Source organism: Aplidium turbinatum, chromosome 2, assembly GCF_918807975.1.
Source record: "Aplidium turbinatum chromosome 2, kaAplTurb1.1, whole genome shotgun sequence".
In the NCBI taxonomy this organism is placed as follows: Eukaryota; Metazoa; Chordata; class Ascidiacea; order Aplousobranchia; family Polyclinidae; genus Aplidium; species Aplidium turbinatum.
In genome coordinates this window covers 25,470,093-25,484,123 of record NC_137473.1, presented here as the reverse complement: position 1 = coordinate 25,484,123, position 14,031 = coordinate 25,470,093, and the positions used below count along the sequence as shown (strand labels likewise).

Below are 14,031 nucleotides of genomic sequence, written 5' to 3'. Positions count from 1 at the left end.
CCATGATGCTCCGTGTTGTAGTCTTTGATTTACTTTTAAGGCGGGCGAGGTTAAAGAGCTTTCCATCCATGCGGTAAGATATGTCAATGCCAGGTGGAAGGTCATGGTGGACTATTTCCAAGACAGATGCAATAAAAATTACAAAAAGAGTTGGTGCAATTACGCAGCCCTGTTTCACTCCAGAGTTAACCAGGAAAGGTTCAGAACTGTTGTTGCTGGTCTGTACTCTGGCAAACATACCATCGTGAAGAAGACGCAGAATACGAAGAAATTTGTCTGGACATCCGTATTTCGAAAGTACATCCCACAGGAGATCTCTGGAGACGCGGTCGAAGGCCTTAGATAGGTCAATAAACGCCATGTACAGTGGTTGATGTTGTTCACGACACTTTTCTTGCAATTGTCTGAGGGAAAATATCATGTCTGTGGTGCTACGCGATGGCCTGAAGCCAGCCTGAGATTCAGGAAGGATCTTCTCGGATATCAGTTTGAGGCGATTGTTTAAAATACGTGCTAAAATCTTGCCAGCAGTTGCTAAGAGAGAGATCCCACGGTAATTTCCACACTCTGATCGATTACCTTTGCGCTTGTATATGGTGATGATATTAGCATCTTTGAAATCAGATGGAACAATTTCATTTGTCCAAATTTTGATTAGCAGTTGATGAAGGTTACGTTGGATTAAACTGCCACCTACTTTGTAAATCTCTGCTGGGATTCCATCAGGGCCCGCTGTTTTGTTGTTTTTCATGGCCATGATGGCAGTTTTGACCTCTCCAAGAGATGGTGTCTGAGAAAGAGAGTCTTCTTGTGTCATGTTGGGAATAATGTCAATCACGCATTTGTCAATAACAGCTGTATGGTTGAGAAGCTCCTCAAAATGTTCCTTCCATCGAGATCTTATTTCGGCTTCGCTCTTAAGTATCGTTTCTCCATCCTTACTTCTCAGAGGGGATTGTCCATGCGTGGATGGTCCGTAGACTTCTCTCATTGCATTAAAAAAGCCATGTGTGTTATTGGCATCTGCCAGCTGTTGCATTTCGTGGGCTTTCTTTTCCCACCACTCATCCTTGAGAATACGAGTAGTTCTTTGGACTTCAGCCTTACATTTTTTGTACAGGTCACGTTTTATATCAGATTGAGGGTCATTCTGGAGCGTGATAAAGGTTTCTCGCTTTCTATCGATTAGTTCCCTAAGAACTTTATCGTTCTCATCGAACCAATCTTGGTGGTTCTTCTTCTTATGACCAATAGTTTCTTTGCATGTGTCGAGAATAGCCGTTTTAAGGTGATTCCAGCAATCTTCAACAGAGTCAGAAATCGAATTTTCCTGAAGACGAGTTTGGAGGCACTGTTGAAAAGTCTCACGTGACTTCGTGTCCTGAAGAGCTTCAATATTGTATTTTTGTGGAACTTTTGCTTGATCGTGGTGTTTTAATTTAGTATGTAGTCTTATCTTTAGAATCGATGCAATGAGACGATGGTCTGTCCAGCACTCATCGGCTCCAGTGACAGCTCTAGTAAGGAGCACATCTTGTTGGTCACGAGATCTTACAATCACGTAGTCGATGAGATGCCAATGTTTTGACCGCGGATGTTGCCAAGAAACTTTCAGGCGGTTTCTTTGGCGAAATAAAGTGTTGGTTATCACCAGGTTGTGCTCTGCACACTTAGTGAGAAGAAGGGTTCCGTTAGAGTTGACCTTTCCCACTCCCTCTTTTCCAATTGTACCTCTCCAGAGATCCACTTGTTTTCCGACTCTTGCATTAAAGTCTCCAAGAAGAATAACTTTGTCTTCTCGTAAAGTGTGGGAAAGAACATGATCAAGTTGGTTATAGAAAGCTTCCTTGACTGCATCCTCTGCATTAAGTGTGGGGGCATAAGCACTGATAACAGTTGCATGTTGATTGTTAGCCAATTGGATTCGGAGCGTCATCAGTCGAGCGTTTATTCCAACTGGCTGTTCTGTCAGTTTTGGGAGGAGGCAATTTTTAATCGCAAAACCTACGCCGTGGATTCTCGGATGTACAAGATCATAGCCCTTCCAGAAAAAAGTAAAATTGCCACATTCTTCCCTTAGTTGGCCCTCTCCATCTCTCCTGGTTTCGCTAAGAGCCACGATGTCAAAGTTGAAACGCTGTAGTTCACGAGCAATGATAGCAGTTCGTCTTTCTGGCCTATTTGAGCTGGAGTTATCCATTAGAGTCCTAACATTCCAGGTTCCAAATTTCATAGTTACATATTTCGTTTTTCGACCGCAGGTAAGGTGAACCCTCTGGACGCGGTTTTCCAGACAGGTTGAGTTGAAGCAGACTATGTTCAGGGCACCTTTTCTAGCCCTTTCCCTATTCAGGGTGAGCAGAGTGGATCCTAAAAAGGGCTGCTCAGTCGTGATAACTGCTGCCGAACATCTTTCCTGCTTCTTCCAAAAGATAGAGCGACTGAATCAAGTTACCACCACTAACGTGTCGGTTCCGCACTAGAAACTTCCAGCTTTCACTTGCCTGTTCCCGTTATGCATTATCGATCGCCGTTAGGTTTGAGTGTCTTGCGAAGACGCCTGTGCGTGAATTGATTAGCGTGGACTTGCTGGCGCACACTCAACAAGCACACATAAACTTGACAAAACCATCAGCTTTATCCAATGGCAAGGCAAACCAAGACGATTGGAGCTGGTGGCATGCTGCAGCCTTCATCCGCCTTCACAGTCGTTGAGCCTGGCTGGCTTTATCCGCCTGTTCCGCCGTTGGGGACTTTGGACTACGTTTTGTCTGACCTCTACCTTTCGACCAACCTGGCATGAGTGACCCTTCTGGGAGCAGTTAGCTCCCGCCAGTACAGCTCTAGAGGTCATTGAGGTACGGAAACTCTCTCACCACGTTAAGGTAGTAGTCCGAGGAGAGAGTAACAGAATAACAGAGATATCACTCCTAAAGCATAAAAAGAATCGACAGCCCCCCCCCCCAAACTGAGCAAGACTCCAGGAGCACAACCTTCTAAGGGTTAAAAGTCATGTCGACTTATTCTTGATGCCCCCCTTATCGAAAATTGTTGTTTGTGGTACCGCTTTGAAGGTGGATCATGAGTTACGACTGATCTGATGGCTATCCCTCGTCTTCGAGGATGATGGCCTTCGCAATAAAATAAAAGCTAACGGTGAGTTCTTAAATGGCTAATTAGTCCAATCTTGGCTTTAAAAGTTCGGTTACATTTGGTACATTTAAGATCGTTTGGGAGAGTTGGTTGTGGGTGTGATTGTCGTTCTTTTCTTTGCATTCTTTTTTCTTTTAACCTTTTAGATCTGCTCTTCTCAAACGTGGCGACACCTTTCTGAGTGGCAGATCTCCAGAGCAGCCTGTCCTCTGCGGTTTCCTCCCAGTTTGTATAATTGATGTTACACACTTTAAGATTACTCTTCAGTGAGTCTTTATACCGCTTCTTTTGTCCACCTACCGAACGCTTACCCTTAGCCAATTCCGAGTAGAACATTTGTTTAGGGAGACGCTGATCTGGCATTCGCACTACATGCCCGCACCTACATGCCCCCATGCACTACATGGCCCCATGCACTACATGCACTACATGCATACATGGCCCCCTTATCGAAAATTGTTGTTTGTGGTACCGCTTTGAAGGTGGATCATGAGTTACGACTATGAACAAAAGAATAAATTTTAAACTTCAATTTGTATTGAAAATACATGACGTAATGTCTTCCAACCTTATTACATTTTTTTCATTACGTAATATTTACCACCACTATGAACAAAAGAATAACCACTTTTGACGACCGAATTTGTTAATTTATTATTCGGTAACATGCATAGGCGCCGACTTTTCAAAAAACCTTGGGGGGCGAGAAAGGTGATGACGTCATAACCATAACGCTATTTTGCTCAATTAAAATAGTCTTTGATTAAGCTTACTGTCTTGTTTATATTGACACCTGGGTCACAAGCCGAATTTATTAGAACTGCTGCTTGAAACGATTAGTTTTACGCATGCAGTAGCCTACGTCTAGTAAAAATTTTGATTATGTTAGCTCATAAGTGGAACAGTTGGAAAACAAGCCGATTTATTTCCTTTTCGTGGGAGTGAATAACAACAATCAAGACAGTGAAGTTATATATTACGAAATAAAACGCAAAAAAATCATGATCTCAAGCAGAGTGGAAACCCGCTATGAGTTTTATTAGCTTCGTTTTGCTAATTACTTACCTTCAAAGCGTTAACAATGGAGAAGTGTTTTCTCTTATGTTTTTTATCTAAAGTTTTTATAGTCTTTTATCAAATCCCGTATATACTCGAGTATAGGTCGAGATGTTCACAAGTGATTTTCATCTCAAAAAGACAGGTTCAACTTATACACGAGACAAGCTCGGCAGTTTTCAAAATGAACACATTTTTGCTGTGGCAAAATCATTGCCAACGTAGATTACGGAGTGTGCAATGGCATCGGTGGAATTAAAAGTTTTGAATACGATTATTTGCAGTGACTCAAACTTAATTTTCAAATGTAATGATTTCTATCAATTTTAAACTTTATGCACTTGTTGAGCAATATGCAAAGCTCAAAAGACAAAACAGAAAGAGCTGCTTTAAGAAATCAAATTTTTATTTTTGCGTGTAGGATATATATAATCGTTCTAATTACGTAACATTCCATGATCGTGGAAGTCGATGTTAAACCTTAGCGGCTGCATAAAACAATGATGTCAGGTTAGTTAGGTGATAATAGCGGTAAGAGACGTTGTTAATGCAAGCAATATCTTCGACCAAGTTAAACACCTTTTCTTATATCGGTTTTCGATTTAATTCTCACACATCGTGAAAAAACAATGCGTTCTGTTGAATCATAATTGATCTCACAGCGGGAAGACCTCATTGAAAATTGCGCGTCTAATTTAGCTGGTTTACTTAATATTGCAGTGAATAGTTACGTGACTATTCCAGCAGCGTAAGTTACTCTACCTTCTACTTTGAAATTTCCATACCGTATGAGAAAGCCATGCGATCAGCTGCTGTTTTGCGGGCAAGAGCAACGTAGGGTATATTTCGCTTTCGGCATTGTTTAAGTCTGTTTAAATGATCTAAATCTCTTTCGCGAAGTGCTTTATCTTTGAAACACCACTTGTAATAACCATTTTTGTTGCCCCTCAACCATAAATTAACGGGGGGCGCCGCCCCCTGGCCCCCCTGGAAGTCGGCGCGTATGGTAACATGTTTAGATGATGTCACGTCATAACCATAACGCCGAAAAACTTTTACAAGTTTTATACTCTGCTGAGATTAAAGAAGAAACATAAATGATAAATATTGGAGAAATTGAGTCTCCTTTACGACAACTCAAAACTGCTGAAACAAAATGTTTTGTTCAAGTGAAAGAATCACTGCAAGCAACCAATGCCAAAATGCGTGCAGAAGAAGTCATGGGAGTGTGAGGTATCAAAAATTTAACAGGTTGTTATTTTTCTACATCAATGTGACGTTAGTTAAAACTTTAAAAAGTCTATTATTATCTTTGCTTCTGTAGAAAATCTTTTTATCTACTGTACAATATGGGTCTGCTACTATTCGGCTAGTCCGATTGGGCTAGTCCGATTCGGCTAGTCCGATTCGGCTATTTCCCTTTTCGGCTACACCCCGATTCGGCTAGTCTGATTTGGCTAGTCCGATTGGGCTAGTCCGATTGGGCTAGTTCCCTATTTGGCTACAGTCTTTATCAGTTAGTTCCCTATTCGTCAATTTTTTGAAAATCAGACGATAATCCTTCTGTAATCCAACAAAATCCTTCTGTAAATCCAACGACGCCTTCTGTTTATTTAGAGAATTTTGCATTTTATTCCACAATATGGTTTCTTTTGCATTCCGACAAAGAAAAACAAATTGAAATGAAATTTAGCAAAAAATGTTTGAACTATTAAATTGAACTGTTTGCTCACATAAAATCGACAACGATGCCTTCTGTTTATTTAGAGAATGTTGTATTTTATTCCACAATATATTTTCTTCTATATTTGAAATAATCGAAGCTTTAGATGAGTGGGGTTTACACCTAACCACTGAGATCTTAAATCATATTTATGACACCGGAAACATCTCTAGTGATATGGTACGTTCTATATTATATTCATAACTTTACCAAAGAAAACCGGAGCAACAGAATGCTCACTCCACAGAACAATTAGCCTTGTGAATCATTTAACAAAGATCTTACTCCGAATCATGATGATGAGATTGAGACCAAAACTAAGATCGGAAATTTCAACAGCACAGTTTGGAATTGTTCAAAACAAAGGGACCACAAAAGGAATTTTTACATTAAAAATGATAACAGAGTATGTCCGATTCTTCTGTGTATTTAGAGAATTTTGTATTTTATTCTACAATATCGTTTCTTATGCATTCTTGCATTTTATCCAGTGTTTACCTTTGAGTGCCTTCCCAGACGGCAAAATCCGTCATTTTTAATTAAAAATGACGAATTTTGTTGTCTGGGTTAGTTCAAAATATGTTTTTTACATCAAAACAACATTTTTCATTATTGACAATAGAGGTTAATGAAATGTATAAATAGAAGTGTTGTTAGTTGTTCGAGTGTGTTATTGTTCAAAATACATGTAAAAACTTACATACGAGTTATTAATTATGGAGATAGCATAAATTTGATGCTCTAAAACAAAGTCATATAATATATTATCATAATAGTATAGTCAAACTGGCAAATGAGCGGACGACAGTTTTTTATGATAATACGCGGTCCATCAATTTAGAGTACTAACCGGCGGTAAGTATTAACCGGCGATTCAATTCGATAATATCAAACCTCCATCTTTACACTCTGACTACAAAAAAAAATTAGGCCTTTATCACGTGAAAGTTACGAGTAATTAAGCATTGATTTCAACGACCTAATTTTTGGGAAAAAATCAACTTTACGACCGGTATTGCGAACTTTGATCTTCCGCTTTGCAAGGCAACTTGATAGTTACTTTGCGCTTTAGTCCAACGTAGAGTGGTTTCACTTTAACCTGAATAAAAAAATGTCTACTTTCTGGCTTTCTTTCCCAATTAAAATCATTAATCAACGCATTCGAAAAGGTTTTCCAGAATTTCGTTATTGTGCGGTGGCATGCATTTCTGTGGTAAACAACTTTCCACTTTTTTCTCCGCTAATCTCTTTTAAATACCGGCGCGCGTAATTAGGAGTGGTAATTACGCAATTAATTATGACGCAACCGAAGGCTTTAATTTATCGCACGGCTCACCCAGACAGTAAGATCCGCCATTTTTACATTGATTTAACGTCTGCAGACGTTGAATCGTTGTAAAAATGACGGATTTTGCCGTCTGGGAAGGCACTCAAAGGCAAAAGAAACGATAAATTGTGGAATAAAATACAAAATCTCTAAATAAACAGAAGGCGTCATTGGGTTTAGAATTTTGTAATAGTTGAGGATTCTAATATATTCTAAGACCAAAGTTTACATGCAGACGGCGACGCAAGATGCATGTCAATTTTATCTGAGCAAACATTAACAGTTCAAAAATAAATTGAGCAAACAGTTCAATTTAATATTTCAACCATTTTTTGCTAAATTTCATTTCGATTTTTTTTTCTTGTAAATACAAAATTCTCTAAATAAACAGAAGACGTCATTGGATATAAGGATTATCGTTTGATTTTCAAAAAATTACTGAATACGAACTAACCGATATAGACTGCAGCCAAATAGGGAACTAGCCGAATCGGGCTGTAGCCGAAAAGGGTAATAGCCGAATCGGACTAGCCGAAACGGGCCATTCCGGTACAATATAGTCATCAAGGTTTACCATACTTTTTTTTTTAAAGAGAGCTTTTACCCCCCCCCCCCCCCCCCCTTGCAACTTGAGTTGACTTACTTGAGGTTGGGATCCAAATATTAAAAAAGTAATATTAATATGTACTAATAATTTTTTTTTTAAGATGATGCCCAAAACATTGGGAGGGCAGCTGCCCCGCCTGCCCCCCCCCCCCCCCTGCCGGTGCCACTGCTGTAATGAAGTTAAGAACTTAATTGCTCTTTTCCTTCAATTTTTTGCTAAAGGCTTGGCAACTCAAAAAGGGTCTCTGTTTGGTTTTGGTCCTGCAGTCCTGCTGCATATGAGGACACAGTCACACAGGAGACAGGATCGCTGTTGAAAATTGCATCGCCAAGTGATGATGTCTTATAGAAACTGGATTATCTGCCAGTTCACAACCAGGGTGAAAAACATAGAGTCGGATTAGTGAACTACAAGATAAGTATTTATGGTAAAAGAAATCTTGATAGTCTCCAGAAGTGTAGTTCTCAATAAAAACATGGATTTACTTGGAAATATTCAAAAAAGGGTCTCTATCACTCAGGCCGATTATTGCCAAATTTTCGATTTTGTACCATCGCTGTAAGCTAAATGGGTCATTTTGAGACAAAATGGGCTTGTCCGGGCCAAACTATACACCTAACACTTCTGAAACTGTTACATTCCTATACTGTATTAACTTTCCAAGATGAAACTTTTCAGACTAGTTCCAGCTTACTATGACCAGTTGACCACCGGTCCAAAAGTTAGGTGTCAAATCCCATGCATTTTGGAAATCGCTTGTTAGACTCCCCGACAGCGGGGAGTTCCTACTTCCTAGAGGGGCAATGCAAAAATTGTTTCAGAATATATTTGTTTACTCTAAGTGGCACTACTTTTGAGGGTACTAGGATTTTTTTAATTTTAACATACCCCCCTACAGTACTATTTCTGTGTGTTGTCTTTCAGATTAAAATATTTTTGTGATACTGTTCGGATACTAAAAAGCAAATGACATGCAGCGTACTACTAGGTTAAAACGGGAACTGCAAATGCTTGAAAAGAGTCCACCTCATGGGATTTCTTGTTGGCAAGAGAGTGATATCACAAGCATGTTAAAAGCAAGTCAGTGAATTGTGTAAGCCAGTGGTTCTTAACATCCAGTCTACACCAACTTTTGTACCAAGTTGTTTCTATTTAGTTAGTTTGCTCAATGAATCAGTTTTTGCTTTGTTTTTTTTGGCATTTTCCTTGTGTACGCAAAATTTTTCTGCCGCTTGTAATGTTCTCCTGTGAGGCTAGGCTTATTTCCAGCAGGAATGCTATTTAAACTGGGTGCAACCTAATTCGTACCCTGAACAATCTGTACCCTCATTTCGTACCCTGAAAAGATTGAGAGAAAAAATAACACAAAGCCGAAGTCGCTGACAGGGTTGATCGGTTTATTAAACCGGGGCGGTTTAAACCGCCCGGTTAAAACCGGTTAAAACCTGGTTTAAACCGGGCAGTTTTGACCACCTATTGCTGGTCAAAACCCCTTTAGTGTATGAATCAAGTTGCTTTTCAATTGAATTAAAAGTATTACCCTCCATGTTATTAGTAATGATGTTCAACTATATTTTGTTTTGATCAACATAACCTAAATACTGGATTTGGAACAAAAAATATTCAACTTCTCTGTTTGTTTTTGATATTTCAATCAGTTGGTTATTTTAATTATTGAGAAAATTCAAATTCTAAAAATAAGTTTCTGCTGAACCAAAAAATGCTTGCTAGAATGATGAATAATTTGCACAGCCAACTGAAGTACAAGAATTTATTCCAACAATTTTTTTTTTTATGAAAAACATTTGCCATCAAATTTTATCCAGTTAAAATAAAACAATGCGAATGCATATTCTAAGATGCTTTAAAAACTAAAAACAGGATAGTTTATGATTCGTTCTTTGAAGCAAAGTACACGTCAAGCCAAGAAAGGATTATCAGAAAAGGAACAAGTTGTGATGCCTTATGCCTATCTACTTTATGCAAGTTAGAACACCTCAACTGAACAATTGAAATTAATAAGTCTCTCCAGTATATTCAAATGCTTCATTCACCAGTCAATTTCATCTTTTCCTTCTCCCTCACCTTCTCCCTCCTCCCTCACCTACCATCTCCCTCACGTTTTCAGTGATTTTCTGGCGAACACGATCAAGCAACTCATTACGGGGTTTTGACCAGTCAGGTCAGGGTTTTGACCATTCAGGTCAGGGTTTTGACCAGTTTTGACCGGTTTAAACCTAGTTTTGACCGGTTAAAACCAGGTTTAAACCGCTTAACCCTGGTCGCTGATCGCAACAAAGCCGAAGTCGCTAATCAAAGTTTCCGCAAACATTTTAAAGTTAGGGTTAGTTTAAAGCAGAAACTCTGATCCGTGTGCTATTTTGGCTTTTTTTAATTTTTTTTTTAATTTTTTCAGTTTAAAAACAACTTTAAAATGATTTTAGTCTTAGCACACACTAAAATATTTGCGAAGGCTAAGTTAAGTACACTGAATAATTGAGCATTGTTTTTGTTTATGTTTTTTGGGTATGACTAAAAAATAAATCAAAGGCGGAAATGGGTCATTCCATATCAAAACAGCCAATATGAAGATATCTTGTATAATTATGGTACCTCTCAGATTTTGCTGAAAAGTTGTCATACTATGCCTTAGGCTACCAAACGAAAGAATCCTAAGTTTTAGATCAATATCTCAAACGGTTTTCTCATGGCGGCCGTTTGAATTTCGGACGCTACCCTCGTTTTTGACTTGGGGGATAGCGAATAGCAATTTCAGCCATTTTCAGAGCCCCATAACTTTATTGTAATTGTGGTAGAAGACTAAAAATTGCTGTGCTAGTTCATCATAAACTATACTACACAATTCAATAGTAACAAACAACATCTCTTGATGCATAAGTGTTAGGTGGGTCATCAAAATCCTGTTTTTTTGCCACGTCTAAGTGATTTTTTCAATTTTCAAATGCTTCTACCACCCAAACCAATCAAAATATTTCTCTAAAACCTAATTATTTGTAATATTTGGAAACTTTTCTTCTGCCAACTTGAATTTGGGAGTTGTGGTTCCATTAACAGAGATCTTATGGGGGTCTGAAAACCCTATCAGGCAGAAATGGCCCTTTTTTACCCCTATGTTTAGAGCCCCAAATGACCGCGTGGGCATTTTATGGTCATGCTGAAATTTATACCAGACAAACACATACATTTATTCTTTCATTTCATGAAATAAAATCTTTGAGTATCAAACTCCTTCACTATAAATTTTATGTTTTTAAAATGTAACATTTTGGTCATTTTTGGCAAATAATCTCAAGTCCTTAATGTAGGTCAAGAGAAAATTCAACAATGATTTATCATGAAAACAGTTAAAATAAGTAGGTACTTAGTGATCATGAACATTGGAATGCTGACATTGTTGACCATTAATTTATGTTCAAAATGATGCTTTCACCTCTTCTCACCCATGAAAAAGTACTCACCTGCAATCAATAAGCTATAGGGTGTGCCACTTTGTAACTTTTTTTTCATAACCAAGGTCTCAACCCATTTTAGGGTTTCTTTTAGGACCAAAAACTATCCCAAAAATTTTTTGGGAAGCCAAGAATCTGGTCCAAACAAGTTATTCATGTTGGTTGACATTGTCATTTCTGCAGGTGTGACTAATTTTCCCAAGTTTTTCAACGATGATTCAGAAGCCGGTTTATATTTTAGCAATACTTTACGACATTTTTCCTTTTCTTGCACAGACGATAATGCAGAATACAATACAAAAAATACAAATGGTTCACTAAGATACCACAGATGTTGCATAAGATGGTTTATCATTGCTGCAATGAACTTTGAAAAAGATTCTGGAAGATCATTCTTTTTCTTAAGTTGAAGAAGAGTTTTAAGCAGATGGAGCATCAAATGGAGCAGGTGCTGTTATCCATGCAGGAACATGAAATAATATCAAAAACAAGGAAAGAGATCTATGTTCGTTTGCTTCTTCCTCGGTAATTATATTGAGTTGAACAAACTGAAGAGAATACAGAGCAAGCTTTAACTCACACATTAATTTGGCCATCCATCGTGCATGGCTCACTGCACCAATGCTTTTGATCACAGGGGCTATCATATCATGTGGATATGATGTATTCTCTTCAGTTTGTTCAACTCAATATAATTACCGAGGAAGAAGCAAACGAACATAGATCTCTTCTCTTTCTTTCTGATCTATTTTTGGGATAGTTTTTGATCCTAAAAGGAACCCCAAAATGGGTTGAGATCTTGGTTATGAAAAAAAAAGTTACAAAGTGGCACACCCTATTAAGCTATGATGTGGAGATAAAATTGTAGGAAAATGATTAAGTCGTGTTCAAAAATTAAATTGTTTTCAGTTTGCACTATAATTCTGCATTATGTAAAATGCATAGCTCAAATCAACTCAGTTGAGTTTGAATATCATCTGATGTCTAAGAAACTGTGGAAGTGGTGTCAGAACATTTTCATAATCTTTTTGGTTAAGTTTGTATTTTCGAGCACTGTGTCCGTAGGTTTCTGGTACACCAACACAACAAATTCAAGCCTTAAAGCAGCCGGCGGCCATCGCGGCCATGGCCGCTAAGTAGTGCTTGAATGACCGCCAGTGCTACCTTCTCAGTCGGCCAATTTGGCCGCCGGTTTCTTCTAGCTAATTATTTAATTTCGCAATAGAATAATCGTGGATTAACTGTCGAAAATATCTAGTATCAAAGAGTGACGCAGAATTAGGTCAGCGCGTCATAATCACCACTGTCGTATTGTGCGGAAACATTTGCTATTGCATGGAAAATATCCAACTGCGATCACCAGCTATAAGTCTTGCTTGTAATTCCCGACGTTTATTTTAACAAAGTGTTAATACGAAGTGCTAATTTACATTGGCTGGCAATATTGTCGTTTTTATGTTGATTCAATGTTGTCGGACATTGAATCGTTGTTAAAAAGGAGAACTACCCAGACAACAACTTCGTCATTTTTACCCTGATTTAAGGACTGCAAACGTAGAATCAATGTAAAAATGACGGATTTTGTTATATGGGTAGGTTAGTTGACATCCGAGGGGAAAAACCTGTCTTCAGAGTTGAAAAATGTTTCCGCTGTGTGTTAGTGACTTCACACTTTCGATTTGGTGACATTATAACGGTATAAATGGTCAGGTTTTATGAAATGCGGTATGCACTTATGCAGTTGAAACAATTTAGTGTCATTAGATGGTCCCGCAATACCGGATTACAATCCCGATAAAGCAGTTATTGCGTAGTACAACGATTCTATAGCAGGACGTCGCCCAGTCTTCAACAACATTTTGGCATTGTTGCAAGTTTAATTCTGTTTACTTGTGCTATCGTTATTTGTATTTTGGCCTCCAAGCACGCAGATTTGGCCGCCGAGAAGGAGCTCTCGGTAGGCCACGATGGCTGCCGGAAAAAAACACGAGTTTTAAGGCCTGAAATTATATGTTGGAATTGCACCCAACAAGGCATTTGTTTTTGGTCTGGCAGCCACATCAAAATGTTGTTTACACGCTTCATGAATTTTACAAAAACATCCACCATGTTTATCTGAACGTTCAATAATATTTCCAATGAACCAATCATCATCATAGATACAGGCAATGTATATTCCTGGTTGGAACAGACTTGAGATTTTTGATTGATCTGAAAGCAAGCGTTCTTCATCCAAATGTTTTGCATAACAGATTTGTTCTGCACTGATGTCAGTGAATATTATCGAATCTTGTGACATTCTTTTCATTCGTACTATATTGATGGAAATTGGAATAAAGCAATGGTGTGAACGTGTTCCCCTAATAGTTTTTGTCGAGGCATAACGTCTCCAATTTATACTCTTCTCAACCATGCACCAATGGGGAATGGCCTCTTCCTCCTCCTGTGAATATGGACGTGGTGCCGAGGAACAGACCGCAGACCACATCATCAATGACTGCTCCATCTTCAAGCCACCTAACAGAGTGGAAGGTCTGCGTGTCATGGATGATGAAACCAAAGACTGGCTGTTCTCTAGTAGCCTTCCAGTGTAGTCCGGAAACATTGTGAATCTGGGGTGGTAAAAGGATAGACCCTCGGCTCCAGACACTCACACGACGACGACGACGATACTCTTCTTTATTTTTTTTAACAT

At 38.7% G+C, this 14,031-nt stretch overlaps 1 protein-coding gene across 3 annotated transcripts in view; it reads left to right on the top strand.

Annotated features, from left to right (window-relative positions):
* The first annotated feature begins 8,796 nt into the window (after window positions 1-8,796).
* The window catches only part of LOC145787485 (ubiquitin-conjugating enzyme E2 T-like), a 43,206-nt gene continuing 37,971 nt past the window's right edge, over window positions 8,797-14,031 (top strand). For all 3 annotated transcript variants that reach the window (XM_082599253.1, XM_082599247.1, XM_082599239.1), the window contains exon 1: window positions 8,797-8,946. In XM_082599253.1, the coding sequence (XP_082455379.1) occupies window positions 8,838-8,946 (109 nt within the window). In that variant the 5' untranslated portion in view covers window positions 8,797-8,837. The remainder of the gene's footprint in view (window positions 8,947-14,031) is intronic.